General features: G+C 44.5%; 1 protein-coding gene across 1 annotated transcript in view; it reads left to right on the top strand.

Moving 5' to 3' along the window:
- The window catches only part of LOC138568003 (NXPE family member 3-like), a 540,599-nt gene that overhangs the window by 182,478 nt on the left and 334,896 nt on the right, over positions 1-23,225 (top strand). The window contains exon 2 of the mRNA XM_069646413.1: positions 18,625-19,367. Within this exon, the coding sequence (XP_069502514.1) occupies positions 18,625-19,367 (743 nt within the window). The remainder of the gene's footprint in view (positions 1-18,624; positions 19,368-23,225) is intronic.

Here is a 23,225-nt window from a genome sequence, read left to right as displayed (position 1 = left end):
GCACAAAGATTAATGTTCGCACACATACCCAACCACATCTCGGGTGAAATCTCACATCCCAGTCTCCTTCCCCATTCATCTCTCAAATCAGAATTTTCCTTATAAGCAGATACAATACAATGGTAAATCCTACTAGCAATCGAACAACCACCAGGCTCCCTTTCTTTAAGAAAGATATTTAACATTGAACTTCCTTGTTCCACCACAACATCTATGCATCTCTTCAATTTTCTGAAGTCATCAGATCTGAAATTATCAATGTGAAACTTCGCCCGCAACTCACGTTCTCCAATCCACTCACCATCCACCAAAACATCATCAATCCAAAGGACTCCACCTAGAAACCAATCCGGCCAGAATAATGGATGCATGAATGGTCTTTGAAGCAACCAATCCCAACAATTCATGCACCTGTCTCCACGTTTCCCTCAGAAAGACTGTCAGAGACAATTTTTTACATAACTTGTTTGTTGCCGTAAGAATTGCCCTTGGGGGGAGCGGCCCCAACAAATTTGCCTCTGCAGTTACCCATCTATCAGGCTGTTCCATCAAAAAGGGCACAATAAAATGACTTGAAAAAGCTAAATGATATGCCCTGAAGTTCGGCACTACCAAACCCCCCTTATCCACTGGCAGCTGAAGTTTCCATAACTTTAGCCGTGGCGGCTTGTTATCCCTTACAAACGACTGCAACAAACCATCAATTTTCTTCCAATAATGTTGGCCAATTTTCACCGGAAGCATACCTAGAATGTAATTAATTTTTGGAGCTGCATTCATTTTTATAGCGTTCACCTTGCCCCAAAGGGACAAGTGAAGCAAAGACCACCTTAAAATGCTCATTATCAAATCACTACATACCTCGTTCATGTTTACCACAACCATCTCATCCACTAGCGGGGTCAGCCATATACCCAGATATTTCAGTTTCCTGTCACACCACCGAAATCCAAGTCCTGTAACCAAATCCTTATCACAATATCCAGATATAGGTAAAACCTCAGATTTAGACCAATTTACCTTAAATCCAGCCACCGCCTGAAATCTGTCCAAAACATCCAGCAAGTCCGGAAGGGACACCTCTAAATTCCGTATCAACAATAGCAGATCATCTGCAAAAAACCACAACTTTTGATCGGCACCATGAAAACTCAGGCCCCGTATTCCCACAGCACACCTCAAGGCAATCGCCAATGGTTCCATGGCCAAAACAAATATCAAAGGGGATAAAGGACATCCCTGTCTTGTACCCCTTTGCAGTACAAAAGAATCTGACAATTGCCCATTAGTTCTGACAGCGGCAGTCGGACAAGCATAAAGCAAGGTAATCCATGAAATAAATTCCTCTCCCAAATTCATAGCACGCAATACTGAAAAAAGATAATTCCAATCAACCCGATCAAACGCTTTCTCCGCGTCCAAGGAAAGCACCGCAATATCATCTTCCACATCCTGTGCCTGTGTCATCAACAACAACAACAAGTTCCTAATATTACTAGATGTCCTCTGGCCGTGAACGAAGTGATCAGTGTGCACTAACTTCACAAGAAGATTCTGCAAACGAAGGGCCAATAATTTCGCGAGAATCTTATTATCTGTATTAATCAAACTGATCAGACGATAATTCGAAGTCAAGCAACCATCCTTATCCTTCTTAAGAAAAACCGATATAATGGCATGACTAGTAGAGGCAGGAAGCAAACCCCCCATCGTGGATTCCATGAACATGTCCCGCATAAGTTCCACCACTAAATCAGGTAAGATTTTATAAAATTCAGCAGGCAGACCATCCGGACCCGGAGACTTGCCCAAATTCAATCTCCCAATCGCAGATTTCATTTCATCCACAGTAAAAGCCTCTCCCAGCAATGCTTTCTCCAAATCATTCACTCTAGGTATCTCAAATCCATCAAGGAATGAACCATTCAATCCATCAATACCCATCTCATTTTGATAGTTTTGTATAATATTCTTTAAAAGTTAACCAGGTTCGGCTCACAAGTCACCTGACCATTCCCTCTTTTGATAGAAGTGATAGATCTTTCTGACTGCTGTTGTCTTAATCTATAGGCAAGCCAGTGATCACATTTTTTGCCATATTCAAAATAAGAACATTTCAATTTGAACAATTCTTTTTCAGACCTTAGTCTCAGTCTCATTCAATTCCCTTTTTAGCTCCCTAAGTTCCCTCCTTTTCTTCAGATTTACAGAGTCATCTATCAAATCCTTTGTGCGCTGCTACCATTTGAATGATCTACAGGCGCTCACATGGCTCTGTAAGAAAGTTGGTGGGGTGGATTAGTGAGGGAAGAGGGATAGGATTGAGGTTGTGCCCTTCTGTCGGTGCTTGCAGAACCTGGCATCTGTGCATGTTGGCTTTCTGGTGTGCTTTGTGAGCAATGATGTTATTGGGTACAGAGAGGCAATGTCCAGTATCTGGTTGTTTATTTGCGGCAGTTTGTTCTTGCGACGGATGTGTGGTTTGTGTGTAGTAAGGCTAGCCCATAAGGGCGTATGTGGTATGTGGAAGATGTGCTGGAGAGGAGCGAGTGGCAGGAGTGGTTAGTATTTTGTTGTGTGCTGTCAATGTCTAATAATATCACACTTAGCACGTAGAAAAGCCTTCGTCCCAAGAAATATCAGTATATCAGGCGCCAGGAATGCACCAGCGGGATACTACCAAACTTGTGTTCAGTCGATTCTGCAAAGTAGACAAAAACTGCATTGGGTTTCAATACAGAAGAGATATATTTTTTAATTAAAAGGCTATTGTGTAAATGGGACAATATATTATCTGTTGTATCAATTCAACAATACTCTAGTTTTGTTAATCTCAGCACTGTATAAACCATTTTCTTAAATTATTACTTTTAAAGATTGTTTAAATGAAATAATGTATGTTGATTAGACTTGCATGGTTTTATGGTTTTGGGGCAACTTTTCCATACTGTTCAGCAGGACAGTGCCATACCACTAATTGTGGAGGAGCACACTCATTGAAAGCGAATCTATGCGATCGCTGCGCTGCCGCTAACTGCGCCGATGAAAATGTCGATGCCAATTACAGTGCAGCGCAGTGATCAGATAGATCACTGTGCCTGCATCTCCCGGTCAGCATTTCCCTTCCCGAGCCCCCCACCCCACTTACCTTTACGGCAGCACACTTCTCTGTGTGCCACTTACACCCTGCTATCCCTGCAGCGTCCATTCCTCCCACTAACATGGGTTAGAGCTGATGCCGCAGGGTGCTTTTCTTTTTTTTTTTTCTTTCTTGTCCCCCGCTTACCATAATGGTAAGCGGGGGACACCCCTGCAACCTCCGACTCACTTTACGCGCCCAAGTAGAGCAGGGGACACCCCTGCAACCTCCGCTCAGCTTGGGCACAGTAAGTGTCACCCTTTTTTTGTGCTCCCCCAAAGTTGCAGTGACTACGAGGGGGCGCACAAATGAAGGCAACATTTCAGGACGGTTCCATTGAAAGCTGTGTGTTCTCTCAGCTGTAGCAAGCATCTGAGGGAATACTCCTGACGCTGTGTTGTGCCTGCAATCATCCCTATTCTATTGATTAACCCAGCCAGTTCTTGTCCATTGGGCCATGGAAGGCCAGTGGCATTTTGCTTTTGCAGCCTTGAATAGCCCACTGGGCATGCTGGCACAAGTACTAAATCTCAGTGTTTTAATAGGAGGTGGTTCTGTGCATCCTTACAAGTGATGGCAGCCTGTTGTGATGGCTTAATGTTGCTGGTGCATGTGCAGGAAGCGGCACTCTGGAGGCAATGTTGATAAATCTCTCTCTTTGCTTTCTGTCTGGAGGCATCATGAAGTTTGAGCTCATGGCAGAATCCAGTGGACTCCTGAGGTGGACTGAAGAGCATATATTTCGCTGCATGCAAGCAAGGATTTGTGTGTGTGTGTGTGTGTGTGTGTGTGTGTGTGTGTCTGCATGTGTGTGTGTCTGCTCATGTTTATGTATATGTGCATGTGAATGCTGTATGTGTAAATGTATGTGCCATTGCTTGAAGGACAGGGAATCCGTGGGGCAGCAGAGAGGCGCTGGCTGATTTTCCACTAAATACAAGAAAAAATTGTTCCATAGAATTATATTGCTACAGTCAGAAAAACATAGTGGGCTAACCCGTGCTAAGGCCCCCCAAACCCTCAACATTCATCGCGCCTTTAAACACGTGTGTAGGCGCGTTATAAATGCCCTATCATATCCTATCAAATGCTTTGCCGCCCAAATAATTTGCACAGAAGAAAATTCTTATATTGGAAGAAAAATGATCACTTTATTGGAGTCAACCTAATGGGTGGTCATAGCCTTACTCTAGCCACAAGTGTACCTGGTCTACAAAGGTACACTTTGTAGGCCAGGTACTCCCCGGGTGGCTCTTCGACATCCCGGTCGTTCCACAACCCGGTGAGCCTTCACTTCTGTTTTGCATCTTTCCATGTGACACGTTCACTTCCGGTCTCAGTTCTAGCGGGTACACCCGCCTCTGGTTGTTATACTGCCAGGCGTGGTGTGCGAAGCAGTGTGTCCTGTGTAGCTGTGACGAGAGGCTGCTACCTTTGTTTGTGCCTGGACTACTTCAACTGATTTGCAGAGTCTGCCTGGAACTCCAGTCCGCTTTCTATCTCTTTGCAAGTCTTCAATTTCCCTACATAAACACAGCGCATGCGCGGAGTGCAAAGCAGTGTGCCCTGTGTCTTGTGGATGGTGGGAGGTGCGTGGTGCCCAAGACCTGCACCCTCGTGGTAAGACACATGCCCTTTAAGTTGTCTCACAACGAACTATAAGCAAGTCTATTTACCTGGCGCCATCACACCACAGCCCAAATAGAAGTCTTGCGTGTGCAGGATCTATGATGGTCCATTGTGTAAATGTTTACCCAGCGAGCTACGCTGCTAGGATCTAGAAGTCATTAGTGCTAATATTAGTGCTAATAACATTTTGCCAAGGTTGAACACTGAAAGACCAGCTCCGGTGCCACCTTGAAAAGACTGCTAGTGTGAATTTTTAAGACGTAAGAACTGCAGACTTTAAGGTGACTTTCGGAATGGCTGCCTATACATTCTAACTGCAAACGACATTGTTCTCCGCTAGATCTTGATGTTTTGAACATTTCATACTTGCATTATGATGATTGTTATATTCATGATCTGATCTGATTTCCTGTGTTGACACAGTTGGCTGATACAGAGAGCCGTCTCATAACTTAATCACTCTTAAACTTTAGAGTGGCTGTGCGCCTTGAGCTCTGTTAATTGTTTGAATTCCATATCTGCTGTGCAGTACCCATGCTCTTTGAGCCGTCCCTACTCTAGAGAATATTTTCTTTGGTTTGTTGTTAAGGTGACTGCGGAGCGATTGCGCCCTTTGAGCCTTGATAACTACATTGACTTTACATTGGCTTATTTTTTGCTGCAGCTGCGGATCACTTGTGTTCTTTGAGCCGCAACTACTCCTGTGAATAATTTTTGACCTATTGTCAAGGTGACTGTTGAGCAATTATGCTCTTTGAGCCATGACAATTATTTGAATTTACAAAAACTTTGGCACTTTGCTTATTTTCTGCGGTGACTCTAGAGCCTTAGTGCTCTTTGAGCCGCGACCTCTTTTTGCTAAATTTTTGCAACTTATTATCAAGACGACTGTTGAGCAATAATGCCGTTTGAACTATGATAATCAGTCGAATCTAATACAACTTCAGTATTTTGGCAATTGATTGGTAATTAATTGTGGTGACTGCAGAGCAAGTGCGCTCTTTGAGCCGCGTTAATTCCTGTGTGCCATCTTTGATGTGATCGAGCACACATACTCCACAGACCAAATATGTGTGCATAATGGTTTACCAAACACTGTGATTGTGGAATTTATGAGTTTGCTCAGTTTTGTTATATATTGGATATAATCTCCACTGGTGGATCTTGATCTATTTCTAGAGGTGATTAGTGGGCAACCTTTTTTTTTTTTCTTCCTAAATCAAAATTTTATTCATCGATTCTACCTTGTAATGGGATTGATTTCGAGTTTGGATAAACTCCAGTTACATATTCCGGATTTCTTAAAAACAGGAATGCCTAACACCCACCAAATTTCAATCACATCAGTGGTTCTAAAATCCACTCCAGTGAAACCACATGTTGCAAATGTATTTAAAAGAAACATTTTGGGACAATCGATGTTGGCTCATGACAAAAAAGCCTGTGCTGGTGACAATAGAGACTTCTGTTGCCTGCGCCCAAGTGTAACTGATACTTCGCAAATCCCCATCAATGTTATAATGGATAATAATGAAGCTTCTCTGCTAAGTGTTAATGATAAAAGCACTTTAAAAAACACTCATAATTCTTCTATAACCGATACCCAAATCCTGAATGTTAACACCCAACCGCTTCTTTCTATTGACCCAATTATTTCAACTGTTGGGACCAATGCGCAACTACAGAATTCTACCAATTCAGTAGCGGATGGTTCAGTGGTTTTGATTCGAGACATACGTCCTGAAGATGCTACTATTAGCAATAATCAATCTGTTGGCAATATATCAATTATTGCTTCAACATCTTTAATTGACTCCGACATTAACAGCTTGTATAATTCACCATGTCTGTTTGAAAAATCTGATATAGCTACCTCTTTGTCATCAACGGCTAATCAAACGCATCCAGACAAACAAACTTCTCTGATTGACAATACTCCAGTGATTCCTACGGGTACTCAATCCTTACTGTTAGAAATCACCCTAAATTCAATACATATGACCATCGTCTCATTGACAAAATAGTTTGAGACATTAGATTTAAGAATACCTCAACCATCAATCTGATAGGAAAAATTTAACATTGGATGCGTGACTTGGCGAATGAAAAAGATTTGGCTGTTCAAGCAGACCTCACTTCAGTACTCTGACCTACACTGTCAGCTGTTTTCAAATGCACCCTCTGGTTCGAGTCTGACAATGGGAGATGACTAAAGTGCTAAAGTTAGTGTCATATCCACATTCACCTCAGTTATTGGCTTGGAGGAAGTTGATAAAAATAAATCGGCTCACCTCCGAACTAACACTGTGGAAAACGAAGTACAGGAGGCAGTGTTCTGAATCTGTTCAACCAGCGACCTATAACCTATTTGATAAAAGTGTGACAAAAAGGAAACGGGGAAATTCCAAATACCAGGAAAAAAACAAAAAATCAGAAAGGCACCCTAGCAAGAGCTTGTGCTAATGTGAAACAATTCATTAAGCAAATAACCACCAAACTAGGGGTATCAAATGAACTAAAAAATCAGATTGCAAAAGTAATTCAGAATTATCTTGATTCCACTAAAGTGACCAATTTTAACACAGAGAACACAGAATCATCCAATTCTTCACAACAGGTCAAGTTTGACCTATTGAAAAGGCATCCAACATCTTATGATTGTCATAATATGGACACTCCGAGAATGGAGAAAATACGAGGCCCTACTCCATTGGCCCAAAATCCTTTGCAATCAAATTTGAAACTGAATAAATATCATCGGCTGATTCTGAAGTGCCCCTCTTCACCATTTGAAACTTATGAGTAATAGCTATCCTTGAGGATGTCACAAGTTTGCAGGATATATCTTCGGCAGACTCTGATCAAGTGAGTTCCTCAACGATGGCGAGCTTTCCGTTGTTTGGTTGTGGTTAACATCAAATGTTGTTAGAAACCTCTTGTAGCAAGCTCGGATCGAGTTGTTTGCACTAGGATTTGTGCTTGCTCTTGATTCTACAGTATTTGACCCAAGAGATGATCAACAAAGTACAGCTAAATCTAACTTTCATAAATGTAATTATTCAAGAACAGAATGGAGTACTACAAATAGAGGCAGATGCAGTGGAAGTGGCCTAAAAACTCAGACACCACTCATAATCGTCTCAGTCAACCTCGCAGTATGACGTTTCTATACTTAGCTGGAATACACAAGGCTTCGCTCATTTACTTGATACAAGTGCTGACTTTTTTGGCAGATTTCTATATCATAGTGTTGCAGGAGACCTGGCTAACAGTGTCTTCAGTTTGGGGCAATCACAGTATCTTGCTACATCCAGCTCAAACGTCAGTGTGAGGTAGACCTATGTCTGGGCTTTTGGTGGCCATTAAAAACAACAAAAATCTGCAAATTTCTGCTTGTGAATCTCCAAACCTATTTCTACAAATGGTAAAAATAATCTACCCAGCTGGTACTATCGCACTTATTTTTTTTTTATAAACACTTTTTATTAGTTAACAAGTGCATAGGTCAACTGGTGAGAAGAACAATAAAAGGTTAGCACGATTATGCATGCAGCCAGGTTATAATCAACACAACTTCATGAATGAGCGAGAGGATGCCTCGAACATCAGGGATGGGCCAAGGGAACAATTTGCAGCAATCGTCCTTTTTCCAGCTCCCAGTGCTACTGCCACAAACAGTTTTTCATATTTGGTAAGGCCCAGTTCTCCCCATATCCCCAGCAGGATCAGCTTTGGGTCCAACGGGATCTGGGAACCCACCATCCCAGAGATTATGCGGGTACAGTCCCTCTAAAAGTTCAGCACCACATAACACTCCCAAATCATGTGGAAAAAAGTTCCCTTTTCGAGCTTACATCTAAGGCAATAGTTTGCGGTCGTTCCACCCCATTTAGCCAACTTGGTTCGGGAGTAGTAGGCTCGGTGCAATATCTTGAGCTGGATCAAGCGTAATTTCGCATCTATACCTATTTCGCGAGGGAACATCAGGGCCTCCACCCATTCCTCCTGCTCCAGCTTGTCTATGTCCCTTTCCCATTTCCCTTTCAGTGTAGTAAGTTCTTTAGTGCCAAATGCATTTAATGCCTGCTACAGCGTGGAAGTGACCCTAGAGGGAATACACTCCGCAAGCACATTAGCTTCTAGCGGGTAGCAAGGCGGAACCTCTCCCAAGTCTGAGAACTGAGCGTGTATGGCATGTGCAAGTTGCAAGTACCTAAAATGTTCCCCAAGCCTCAAATCAAAGCGCTCTCTAAGGGTGTCGAACCCCCTGAATTACCTGATCCAGTGTGTGTATCCCGCGCTTCTCCCAATCCCCCAAAGGCTCCATTTTTTGTATTTCAGGTAGATATGCGTTGTGCCATATTGGCTGGGCCAGTGTGGGTCTAGAGCCCCAGCCAATGTGTTTGTGCATCTTCCCAAGTACAACGGATATGAAGTGTCATGCGTGGGGTTTTGGCTGTTTTGTCCCAGGGAGCGTACAGGACCTGGAGGGGGGTTCTAGTGTGCACAGCCAATAGTTCCCTCTTTATGTGTGGGAGTTCGGGATTCCCGTGCAACCAGTCATTCACCACCCCCGCCTGTGCAGATAAGTAGTATGTGCGGATGCATGGCACGCCCAACCCTCCCTCCCAGCATGACCGTTGCAGTGTCTTAAGAGCGATTCTGGGCTGTTTCCTCTTCCATAGGAGAGTCCTTATATGCCTGCCTATTGCTGCAAAGATCCCAGGGGGAACGGGCAGTGGGGTGTTTTGTATGACATATAGAAGTCTCGGGAGTGATAACATTTTGAATAGTGCCGCCCTGCCCACCAGGGACAGTGGTAAAGATTGCCAGTGGGGAATGTCCGAAGCAAGCCTATCCAGGACAGGCTGTAGATTCAGTTGGAGGAAGTCTTCTAGCGAGGAATTGATCTGTATTCCTAGATATTTGAAGCCGCGGATAGAAACAGGGCATGGGCAGGGGTCGGGAATCGCGACCGCCCCCCCGTTGAATTGGAAAGAACACTTGTTTTTTTGTGTATTCACCCTGAGGCCAGAGAAATGCTGGTACTCCCTAAGGATCCGGGACACCACCGGGCATGAGGACATTGGTTTACTAAGGTAAACCAGGAGATCAAAGGCATATAATGAAACCCGGTCCTCCCCACCCCCGGGCCAGACAATTCCCGACCAATCTTTATCCGCTCTGAGCCTGATCGCAAGTGGCTCTATAGCGAGAAGGAACACCAGGGGAGAGAGAGGTTAGCCTTGTCTTGTTCCTCATCGCAATGGAAATGCTTTGGACAGTTTACCATTTACCCTAACTCTCGCTATGGGGGATTTGTATAGAAGCTTGACCCATGAAATGAAGCCCTGCGCGAAATTCATTCGTTCTAGGATCTCCCATAAAGCATCCCACCCCACCGTCTCAAATGCTTTCTCAAAATCGACCGCCAGCACTGCCAGCGGATCTGATCTGGGCACAGTCTAGCGCGAATTGGAGTCTGTGTAGATTCATGCGGGTGGACTTATTCGGCATGAACCCGCACTGGTCTGGGTGGACCAGAGACTCCCGCTAGTAACCTGTTCGCTAGGGCCTGGGCAAGGATTTTGGCCTCCCCGTTTATCAGTGAAATAGGCCGATATGAAGCACACTGCTTTGGGGGTCGGTCTGGCTTGGGTAACACCACAATACAGGACTCCCTGAGATCCGGGGGAAGGACGCCCGCGTCTCTGCTCTGGAGGAACATACGGTACATGTGTGTAATCAGCGCTCCGCCCATACGTCTCCAGGCTTCCACCGGGTACCCGTTGGGTCCCAGAGTCTTCCTGGTGCGCGGCTTGTACTTCGTCCTCTGTGAGTTCAAAGTCAAGAGCTTCTTTTTGTTGCGGGCTAAGCCGCGAAAGCACAATCGTGTCTAAGAAGTTTGAATGGTCAGGCACAGGGCTCCCACCCGGGGAAGAGTAAAGCTGGTCATAGTAGCCAGCAAAGGCATCTGCTATATCGGAATCCTCCGTCAACCGGCCCCCATTTGGCAATTGAATCGCCTGGACATATCCTTTCCGTTGTTCCCGCCTCTCCAACCAAGCTAGTGTTCTCCCCGCCCTGTCCCCCCACTCATAGATCTGGCTTTGAACCGACCAATGGGTGGTCCGAGCGTTTTCTAGGGCCAGATTTCTTAGGTTTTCTTGCACCGTTTCCAGAGCCTCCTTTGAGGTCACAGTGCCAGATTTAAAAAACTGTGCCTCCCTGTCGGCCACCTGTCTCTCTGCCTCTGTAAGCTCCCGAGTGTGGTTCCGCCGGTGGGTGATCACCAGGGAAAAAGCTTCCCTCCCTTCCCCCGTAAAACGGATTTATACGCCTCCCAGAGCGTAATTGGGCAGTTCACAGGTCCATCATTAAGGTCGAAATATTTGTTGGATTTGTTCGTCAGCCCTTCTGCAATTTCCGGGAACCCTAGATAATATGTATTCGAGCGCCAGGCGGCATCCGGCTTCTTTCGTTTACTCTTTAGGGTCACAAACAAGGAGGAATGGTCCGAGATACCTCTGGCCAGAAGGGTTGCAGATACAAGTCTGTGGGATGAGCTCTGGGGGATAAGAATGTAGTCTAATCTAGACATTGTTTTATGCGCGTGAGAATAGAACGAGAACCCCAACTCGTTCCCATGTATGATCCTCCAGGTATCTAATAGCCCTGTGGCGTTAGTGAATCTATGGAGCACCGTTTGGCCCACCCGGGTGGTGTCCCCCTTGTGTGACCTATCCATGGCCACCTCCATTACTTCGTTGAAGTCCCCACCCAGGGCCCACACTGCTGCCCTTTCCTCCCATATTACTGATTGTAAGTCCTGCAGGAGAGCCCCTGTGAGAGTAGACAAGTATCATTGCGCCTCTGGCGCACCTTGAAAATCCGGCCTGGTATGACTGGGGATAGTTGGACCTCCTGAAGAACCCACATTCAGTCCCTACCAAATGGGTCTCCATAAGGAAGGGCAAGTCTGGGGAATGTCTGTTGAGGTACTGCAGTACCAACCTCTGCTTAATGCCTGAGCCCAGCCCATTCACATTCCAGGTCATCAGAGACAACTGCCCGTTTTGCGGTCTGTCAAGGTGCTGAGTGTGGTCAACCATCAAGGGGGATCCCATGTGTCTTGCATCCCTCCCGCCAAGGCCCTGCCACCGCCCATCCCACCCCCACCAAAACTATCGCACTTATTAACCTCTACTGAAACCCAATAGGTTTAGCAGATAAAACATTTTCAGATCTAGAGCATTTGCTGAACCGCTCTATTGAAGCTGCAGACATTACACACATTATAATAGTGGGAGATCTGAATTTGCACTTGTTATCACCTCAGAAACATTTAATGAAATGTATAAATGAAAGATGCTTAACTTTAATGTACGAACATAATCTTGTAATGTGCAATGTATCCTTCAAGGACGACATACCACCGCAGAACACATGGCAACGTGGTCAAAGTCATTCTATAATTGACTACATATTTTTGGATAGAAACACCTTTCACAAAGCGACTGCATTTAAAATAGTAAAGTGCTCCCAAAGTGATCACGAAACACTGACTTTAATCTATCATTCAGTGGAAAGCCTCCCAATTTGGAGGCCCAGAAATATTACCAAATTGTCACAGTGAAAAATGCACGTACAAGATTTCGGTGAACAGAACAAACATTAAAATCCTTCAATACCAAAATTGAATAGACTCTATAGAGAAGTGGCCTAAAGAGCCATACACAACATATTTAAATCTCTATCAGACTGTGCATCTATCATCCACACATTCTCATTTTAAATTGAGACACAAGTTTGATGTTCAAACGAGAAAGCCATCTTTTTGACATGAAACAAGGTGTATTCTAGCGTTTGAAGTGCAAGTACAGAAATTGGATATGGTCCCACCAACTTCAATTACAGCAATCAGATGGAGAAGCAATGTTGCTTGCCATTAGAGACAAAAACACAGCCCAAATCTGGGCGCTTATTAATAATGCTAACCATTCTACACAGTCCTCTGTTCAAATAAATAGGGTGAGTGACTCTGATTGCCTGCAACATTATACAACACTATAAGCTTCCCCATCTGCCTCTGATATTAACTTACCTATTGGACCCTCATGTTACCATGGTCTACGAATCTGTGAGGCTGATGTATTGTATTATATCAAGAAAGCTAGTAGTAGTTTGAGAGCTCCAGGCCCAGATGGGTTAAACAATAATATGTTTAAAACCCACCCAGCATTATGAGCCAAGATCTTGTACAATGTCTTTGTGCAAGTTAGTGAATCTTGTAATGTACCAGACTCCTGGCTACGTTCTGTTATAGTCCCAATATTTAAGAAGGGCGATCGATCTTGTGCTACGAACTATAGACCGATCATCCTCCTGGACACACCTGGTAAAATATTTTCTAGATTCATTCTACAACACTTTATTGAATGGACAACTAATCACCTTCAATATGATTCATTTAAAACAGGCTTTATCCCGGGTTTGGGCACTTCTGTTAATTTGTTCACTCTTAATTCAATACTGACACATCATGCGGCAATCAAACAACCACTCTATTTAGTTTTTGTTGACCTGAAAGCCACCTTCGGTTTCAAGGGAACTCCTAATTCTGAAATTGTTCCGACAAGGCTGTCCTGCATACTTAGTATCTCTAATCAAAGACATACACTTTCAAAACACCATTTAAGTGAGGCTATCATTAGACGGGACTTTAACACCACCAATTAATACGTACAGAGGGTTACAACAGGGGAGTATCCTTGCCTCTGCTTTATTTAACTTTTTATTTCATAACTTTTTTATTTCAGATATTGGGAACGGTTTTCAGAACATCACTGACTCACCTAAGCTAGCAAATAAAATCATCACATACTTTTTGTATGCTGATGATTTGATCATTCTATCCAAAACTCCACAAGGACTTCAAAGGCTTCTGAATGCTTTGGCAGAATATGTCAGCGAAAACTACTTTAGCATAAACCTAAGTAAAACCAGGATCATGCAATGTAACATAAAGCAAAAGTTGAATTCTAAATCTAATAAATGGTTCTTAGAGAGACAAGAGTTAGAATGTGTATCTAGTTATTTATTTGGGTATTAACATTGGCAATCAGGATGAGAGACACTATATGGATATTTTAAAAAAACAAGCTAAACTCAGGATTATCATAAACCACAATCAGCCAGACCAAGTATGGGACATTTTCCACCACACCTGCAATTACCTATTTCCTACAGAAACTAACTCCAATCTTGCTGTATGCACTTTGCTGGAAGGTACATTTTGGCGTCGAATATTAAAATGACCCAACTGTGTTCCAACTGTCTGGATGAGACACAAGCGGGTTTTATCTCACTATATGGTTGTTATTTGTGGCAAATTCGTGCTCTCTTTAGAAAATGCTTGCTGGCACTACAATCAACTTCAGTTGTTGGCATATGCTAACTATGTGTTCAGCTCCAAAGATGGGTGTATTTCCAAGTGGCGAAGACTGGTTGTTCAGATCATGGCAGTTATAGAGGTTAACCTATTGATGATGATTGAAAATCCAATGAAGGTAAAAACAAAACTTTTCCAGTGGGATTGGTGTCAAACTGTGATTTCTCAGAAAATCCCTTCAGTGTAAGAAATATAGCAAATCTGAGGCCTACTTTCTTAAATATCCTGCTGTACAACATAGGATTGAATTTATGCGAGTGCGCTTTAACTTGCGGCCGACCAAAGTGCTACTTTTGAGACATAAGTTGATAGTTCCAATTGAAAATGTTTGCGGGTTTTGCAAGCTGCCCTCTAAAAAAGAGATGCTACAGCATCTGTTGGTCGAGTGTTCTACATTACTTGATTTAAGGATAAAATATTTAAAAGACACTGTAAAGGAATACAGAGATGTGGACTCTGAGCTTTTATGGCTCATGATCCACAGCGGTTTTCTCACACGACTGAGAATCGGAATAATTGGGTTTCTCCATGCTCTGAAATTGGTTGAATAGTGAATGCAGGTTTTCAGATTGTACTAAATGAATACTACATTTATCTCATCGTATGCATTAATGATGAAATCAGCTATTTTTTTTAACAATATGGTTATCCAGGGGCGGAATTTATACTCTGTTGTTAAACGAATGATTGTTTATTATAATTGTAATGCCTAATGATGTGTTATACTGATTTATATTTTTGTATTACACATTTTATAATTTTGCAGAATTAAGATTTTGTATTTTAGTTTTTTAGACAAAGTTCATGTTTATTTGTTAATTGATTGTATTTTCTATTCTGTATTAAAAATTGTAAAGTTGATTAATAGCAGGTAAAACAATAAAAATAAAAAAAACATACTGCTAATAACCCCGGGCCACTGCAAGGGTGTCCGTGCCCATAGAACCTCATCCTGGCTCGTGCAGCCAACGGGTAATGCTCGCAGAAGCCTCTGCAGCATGACTTCTACTCGGCTAGACGCCCTTGTAACTCTCCCTGTGGAAAGAAAAAATATTAGAAACACAGCAAACACTACCTATTTGAAATAAAATGTTTGTTAGTTCATGCAGCTCTCCCACGCAACAATTTGTACCTGTAAACAGTCCAGACAGGCTCGAAAAAAGTGCTACCTTATCAACCCGCCAAGCTCCTTGCCCTCACACTCTGCAAGGAGTGAGGGTGGCTGTTGCTTCCAAGCTGCAAAGAATGGCAACTCTTGCAAACCGGAGTATTTAAGTGCCTCCCCGAGACCAGCTCGTTCCAGCTGGACCATGTGGGCATGTCCCTTCAGCCTCCCTCAGGGGAGTGGAGGCGAGCCAGACGTAGGGGGCCAGAGGGGCAGCCCGCTCTGCTGTCTGTCCCTCTAGTGCCCCTTGCATGGGCTGGGCCATCCGTTAAGTCTTCTTACAGAGGCAACATAGCATCATTGGGCAAAATGAACATGGGTGTGATACAGTGGAAAAACTGCATTGTTGGGGACATCCTGCACCAATGTGTTCTAAAAGTGATAACACTAGCATTATTGGGAATAGCCTCCACAAGTGTATTCTTAGAGTGGCAATACTGGTATTATAGGCAAAGCCAACACAATTGTGTTCTTAAAGTGCCAGTCTTGGCATTGTTATGTGCAGCTACCACAAGGGTGTTATTAATGTGACAGTCCTGGCATTATTTGACAAAGCCGTCATAGGTATGATCTTAAAGTGGCAGTACTGCGATAAATTGGCAATGACAACCTGAGTTTTTTCTTACTGTGGCAATACTCCCATACATGGGTACAACCAAACTAACATTGGGCCTCATTACAAATCAGGCGGTCCGGTAATAACGGTGGCGGTAAACCCGCCGCCACCGTTGTTTCCGGACCGCCTGATCCCGACTCCTGCATGCGGGAGGTGATGTTCCCACCAGGTTTGACCTGGCGGGTTTAACACCGCCCGCCTGCAGGCGGACGAGGAAACACTGGCAGCATTACGAGATGCTGCCGGTGTTTCCATTATCCCCATTCCCATTGAGCCTCAATGGGAATGGGATTAACACCATTCCGCCTCCGTGATTCCCGGAAAACCGGGGTTGTAATGCCCCGGTAATTCCGGGAATCACCGAGGCGGAATGGTAATACGAGTCCGGCGGTAACCAGGTGGTTTTACCGCCTCGGTTACCGCCGGACTAGTAATGAGGCCCATTATCTTCTTACAGTGACAATACTGGGATTATTTGGCACCACCAACACGAATTTGTTTTTACAGAGCCACTAATGGCATTGCTTAGCACAGCCAACGTGTGCTCTTATCGTTGTAGTACTGGCATATATGTGCACAGCCAGCAATAAAATATCTTCTTACAGTGGCATAATACTGGCATATATTGGGGATAACCACTAAGCAAACATGAAGCATGTTATGGTGACAGTGCTGGCATATATTGTGGACGACGGCATCATGAAAACTGTGTTGGGCATGCTTCTGTGGATGGTTAGTGACCTAGCATCTATGAATGTTTTTCATGTGTGACCACACAGAACCGATTGTGAATTGTATGGCCCCTTACCAGGGCTCGAGTCGAGGGTACACGCAGGTGGACGGCGTCCACCCACTTTTGAGAGGGCTAATGCCGTCCACCATTTATTGTAGAGCCATTTATAAAATGAGGACCATTGACCGCCTTTTTGAATTTACACTGACGTTGGGACTCGACCGTGCAGTGCAGGTGTGCAGGCTGGTTACTTCACCACTGCACCATTTAACATGATGAGAAATATCACACAACTAAGGGTAACATTTCACATTTCGGAACTGCATGATCTAGGGAAAACTATGATATGATAGGTTATTTATAACACGCTTAATACCCAGAGGTTTCTTAGTGCGGAACTTGGGATTGAACCTGTGTTGCTCCGTCACGTCTTGTTTCCAAGGTGAGCATGTTGCCGCTGAACTATCCTCCTGAGCCAGTATTGACGTATGGAAACAATAATCATTGGTATTGATTCTAATACCTGCACACCTTTCAATGATTTCAAAACACTATTAGATGAAAATATCCTCTTGATTTTTTGTGTCTTGATTTTATGATTCGTCTTGTATGGTTAGGCAAAACCAATGGAATGAAATGAGCATATTTCACATTGATGTGCTAATTTCTGGTGACGTTACATCCCATTGCGTATTTTATGAGTCCCCCACTTTTTGTTTTAGGGCTTGACCCCTGCTGCTTAAACAATATTTTACAAATAGTGTTCTTGTAAATGCGCCATTCTTAACCATTATTAAAAAAAATCTCTTTGTGGGGATCCCCGTCCACTGAGGTTGGCGCTCTCTTGCTACACTTGGTCAATTGTGTTCTTTAGTGGGAAAAATTAAGCCCCTCCAGTCCAAATATTCACCAGCTGCCATTTGAAACCTGTCAACAACTGTATATTAAAGAAATTAAGTAAGGCCATGTGTTCTGGGCAATGCTGCAGGGCCTCACAAAGCGAGGCACGGTAACTGCTGGTACCATCCGGCAGGCCCAGGAGAGGGGCTGCTCCTTCCCCATGCCTGACCCCTCTACTCATCACACACAGAGACACGCAGTCTCTCCCACTCCAAAACAAGGGAAGGGTGAGGTGTGAACACACCTCACCCTTCTACAAAGCAACAGGGCGCTAAGCACCCAGAGGAAACTAGCAGTCAGGCAGAGAGAACACAATGCCTGCCCCCAATCCCCGGGGGCCAGACAGTCGACTACTGCCGGCCTGGGGGTTGGGTCCAGCCCCCAGAGCCACACTTCAAAGCACCAGGCTACCCCTGGGTCTTCTAAAAAGAGCTGCACAGCGCTCACAAAACACAAACTGTTTGTCGACCCTGAACGGGGACCCAAACAGTCAGGAAGTTCACTGTAACTCGGTGTCTTCCACCTCTTTCTTCTTTTCCCAAAACCCTTCCACCATATAAAAGAAGGGAGAAGAACAAAGGAAGAGAAAAACAAGACACTGTACGGTGCCCACACCAAGTCGTGGGACAAGAAGGCGGCATGGGCCAGAGGGGGCTACCTCAGGACCCGGTTCCCAAAAGTATGATGATATAAGGATATGCGATTATTGTTATGTTTCGATAACCATATCTGTAACAATAAAATCCTACGGCCTTTTATTGCCAACACTTGTAACCTGTGTAGTCCACCTTACTATCCAGGGAGGGTACGGGCGGTTTTATGGATCTTGCATGCATAGGGGTCCAGCAGTTATCAGTCAACGTCTATAGGTGGGTTTGAATGTGATTGGTAGAAACGGTAGTGATGAATCGGTGTGTGAATAGCTTAATGTTGTCAGTGCCTTTTTACTAATTTGTCTAATATCTCAATTGTGTCTCATTTCCCTCACCAGGTTATGATAAAACTCTGGAGAACAAAAGAGGAACCCCTGCCTTTTTATCCAACTCTTAGTGCAGATACACCCGAGCTGGGGCATGCCATGTCTCTAACTCTTTTCTTCACAAACGCAACAACAGAAGCAGAGGAAGTGAGGGCCCTACAGGAGCTGATAACATGGCCGGAGCCAAAAGGTAATCCGACCTTGGCCTCATCAACAAGTCCAAAGAACTGCGAGTACCGCATCCTGCAACCCAAAGTCAACTACTTTGTAGGCGAGAAGCTGGAAGTGTTCCTCACTGCCATGAATCACCAGAAACGACCCAAGTCCTACGGTGGAGACTTCTTCAGAGCCAAGCTCCATTCCCCCAGTCTGAAGGCAGGGGTGACTGGATTGGTGAGGGACCACCGGAATGGAACGTACACGGTCTCCTTTCAGCTACTGTGGGCGGGCAAGGTGGAAATATCCATCCGTCTCATTCACTCCAGTGAGGCTGTCCAGATCATTAGGAAAGCCAGGGACTCCCGACCGGACAAAGTCTACTTTTTTGGACACTTCCAGAGGAATGGGATGGCAGAGACAACCGAGTGCAATCTGAACATTACTGACCAGCCCGTCTGTCAATATAGGGACCCCAGAAGTGGAGAAACATGGGTCTGTGTTAGACCTTCCAACCTTACATGCGACTCCTTGGTGTACCACACAGCAGGAGGCTACAGGAAGGTCACAAACAGCTTGGAAGATAATCTACTAAAAGGGTAACTCCTCTAACGCTTTTCTTGGCCACTACTTTGTTTATGGTTACTTTCAGCATTTTCTCCTCTGCTTTTTTTCGTCTGGGCATTCTAATGGGGTACTGGTCTCTTTATTATTTTTTTCAGCTACCTTCTTTATAAGGATGTAAGTAATCTTAATCGCACTGCTAATTAATACCCTGGGTAAAAACGGAATGCAGTTTACCCATAGGGGACATTTAAAGGCCAATGAGACGTATTCACAAGACACTAGAAAGATATAGGTTAAAGGACTGTAAGAGATGGAATTGCAGAGAGGAAATCAGTAGAAAGACCAGTGCCAGTCTAGCACAGGGTAAACCACTGTGTGCCGTTTCCCCGGAAGCCCGGGGCACAAAAGGTCGCACACAAAAGTGCACTGTGCTGTGACCCGGGCTTCTAGCAGCACTCCGACTGGCAGAGTGAGAGATGACGTGGACGGGGACAGTTTGGCGCACAAAAGGTTGCACCCGCGGGATTGCAACCTTTTGTCATGCAATCGCATTTGTGCGCAACCTTTGGACATAGAACCGGTTATTCAAACTGTGGGGTGCAACCCCCTGTGGGGCCACAGCCTCATGTCCAGGGGGTTGCGCACCCACAGTCTTAATCTATTCTAGACTCCAAAAATAATACAAACAAATCTGGTCTCAAGCTTGCAATGGATATCATGTGTAATGGTACCATTTACCTGCATACGGCTATCATTACACTACATTTCTTCCTATCTAGATTCTGGTGGCAGCAGGGTGGTGAGAGCCCAGGATCTGTGGTGGGGTGGTGTGGGGGACAGCTCAAGGACTGGGCTAGGAGTGGGATGAGGGTGTCCAGAGACTGTGATGGGAGAAGGTGGTGGAGTCCAGGGACTATACTGGGAGCAGGGTGCAGTGACGGCGCGCAATAGTTCATAGCCATTTGTACTTATTGTCCATTTGGCATTTTGGGGGGAGGGGCGGCCTGCCCAGATTTTGCTCAGGGGGCCCAAGCCAAAAAGGTTTGAAGACCACTGGGTTAGGGTAAGGGCAGGTGGATTGTAGGAAATAGGACAGAGGCAGAGGTGTTCAAATCTTGAGTTACGCAACAAACAGACTTGTACCATAATATACTCGCTCCTACGAATGTGTACATTGAGGACAGTGAGGAATAATGGCAAATAGAACAGAAAGTAAATCCATCACGGAAAGTGAGGCACGAGGATTCCTTCAATGCTGAGGGATGCAGCGTCAAGAAGGATTTGTGATGAGGTTGATGCTTCCACAGTAGTATCAGCGGCACACACCAGGGCGAGCAGAAAGCCTGTTCATCAACGTGAGCCCAGCCTTATTCCTGAGAATTCTACTTGTCAGGGGTGCCAACTTTTAAAACTACTGGGAGTGTCCATCCTTATGATGCAACTTTTGACCTCGGTGCTGCCATGGAAAGTGATATCAGTGGTGGAATATCATAGGAAGTGACATCCCAGCTGCGTGCCAATAGGCAACACACTGGCTAAGTCTAATGTTTCTTAATGAGTTTCCACTTTTCACCAAAAATAAAAAGTGATCAATGAAATGTTTTAAATCAATCATTACCAATGTCATCTCTCTGGGCAGCGTCTATACTGTAATTATTTGGGCGCCATCACAGAAGAGCAACTTTTCTCCTGACGCAAACTTCCAGTCCACGGGCCACTGGCTGGTGACTTTTTTAAGTGGAGGGGTGTAAATATTTGTCCCAGAAATGTTAGAGACTGAGAGTAGTGTGGGAGCCTGCACCAATCGAGGGGATTCGGCTGCCCCCCCCCTAGAATTTTGTTTAAATAATGGTTTAAAATGGTGCATTTTAGTGCACATTTAGAAAAATTGGCTAAAAAACAAAATCAGCTTGCAATTGGGTTTTGTAGGGCAACTCATGGAAAAATCCAATAGATGCTAGTCACCAACAGTGCACAGGACCATTTCTCCAACAAATTTTCATGATGTCTTTTACCACAATATGTGCCAGTATAAAACATTTTCACACTGACTGTGCCCATAGATTTCCCAACATGTCAATGTTTGTCAATATATGGCAGTATCCCCATGTAAGAACATACTCGGGTGGCTTTACGATTCAAAATGCATGCTGCATTATGAAAACATGTCCAAACTGGCTGCACTAAAATGTCAGTCACGCTAAAACAATTATCATGCGTGCTTCATCAAAGATGCCCAATACAAAATGCCATGCCAAAATATGAAATGGCTAGACTGGCTGCATTGAAATGCCAGTCTAGCTACATATAAACACTTATCATGCGTGCTTTATCAAAGATGCTGAATACAAAATGTCATACCACAATAGGAAATAGCTAGACTGGTTGCATTGAAATGCCAGCCTAGCTTCGTAATAACACTCATCAGGCTTGCTTTATCAACCATGCCAAGTAAAACATGCCATGCCTGCTCCATGGAGCGCATTGGACTGAGACATAATCACATTAATGATGAATGTAATTATATGTGAGCGCGAGGTTCTGGGGGAAACGGGTGAGATGCTCATCAGGCGCTGGGATCCCAGGGTACAGCTATGGCATTATTGTACTGGGCATAAATCCCCAGTAAAGACTGCCATGCCCACCCACTGAGGCGCCGAGCAACTCACAGGCACACATTAATTGTGTGTGTGTGTGTGTGTGACGTGCTGGGGGGCCCAGTCATGGCAATTTTTACTGGACATCTATCCCATTAATATGCCCCTTAATAAATGGCATTACTTCCATTGCCCTCCAGCGCCTCACATGCACAGATAATCAATTATATGTACATGCGAGGTGCTGGTGGGCTTAGGTGTTAGACATCACATTGCATGTGAGGCGCTAGGAATCCCAGCGGACTGAGCTGGCATTCTTTTCTGGGCATACCCAGTAAAACATGCCATGCCTGCCTCCTGGGCCCCAATGCCTCACACAATGAAAGTGATTGTATGTATGTGAGGCGCTGGAGGGCAATGGAAGTAATGCCATTGCCAATGAAAAAAATACCCTGCCTGTCTCCTGGATCTCCAGCTCCTCACACACACACACTCAATGAATGTGGTTATGTGCGTATGCCAGGTACTGGGGTCTAGGCAGTGGGACTGGTATTTTATTTTACTGGACGTCTATCGTAGATGTCCAGTAAAAAATATCATGCCTCCTCACCCCTTCGGGGGGCAGGCATGGTATTGTGTACTAGACATATATGAGAGATGTTCCCTGAGCCCCACAACAACTGAGAAGGAGAGCTGATTTTTGCTGGTGGGGAGGGGGATTGTATAACTTAGGCATTTTTAAAATGCCTTTGTTGTCCAAACCTCCACTGCCCGCCCATGCGCCAAAATCAGCTCCATGAAACAGCACACACACATTCACACAGCAAGCGCTCTCTCATTCACACGAGCACCCATCATCATGCACTAACTCCTAACACCAGCATACAGCCATTCATACACATTGAAATAATACATAAAAGCAATCATATTTACACACCATACATACAGCAAGCACTCTCTCATTCACACAAGCATACGTCATTGTACATTCACATAACACAAGCATGCCTGCATGAAGACACATAATTTAAATACTAAATACATGGATATAAACAAACTTACCTTCTGCCGCAGGTCCTGACATTTTCTCTCCATCCCCTGCTAACATGAACATGAATCGGGAAGGTTCCTGGTTCCTGCGTTTGTGTGTAGGGGCTCGAGCGTGGGTGAGCAGACATCCCACTTCAGCCTGCTCCGTCTTTATGTGCGAGGAGGTGCAGGAGCACCCCCTTGCACATACAGACATGCAGTTCCCCAGACAGCCTTTTCAATGACCTGTGCAAGACTGGGTAC

Source organism: Ambystoma mexicanum, chromosome 1p, assembly GCF_040938575.1.
Source record: "Ambystoma mexicanum isolate Mex_15411 chromosome 1p, UKY_AmexF1_1, whole genome shotgun sequence".
NCBI lineage: Eukaryota > Metazoa > Chordata > Amphibia > Caudata > Ambystomatidae > Ambystoma > Ambystoma mexicanum.
This window is presented reverse-complemented; position numbering and strand designations above follow the sequence as displayed.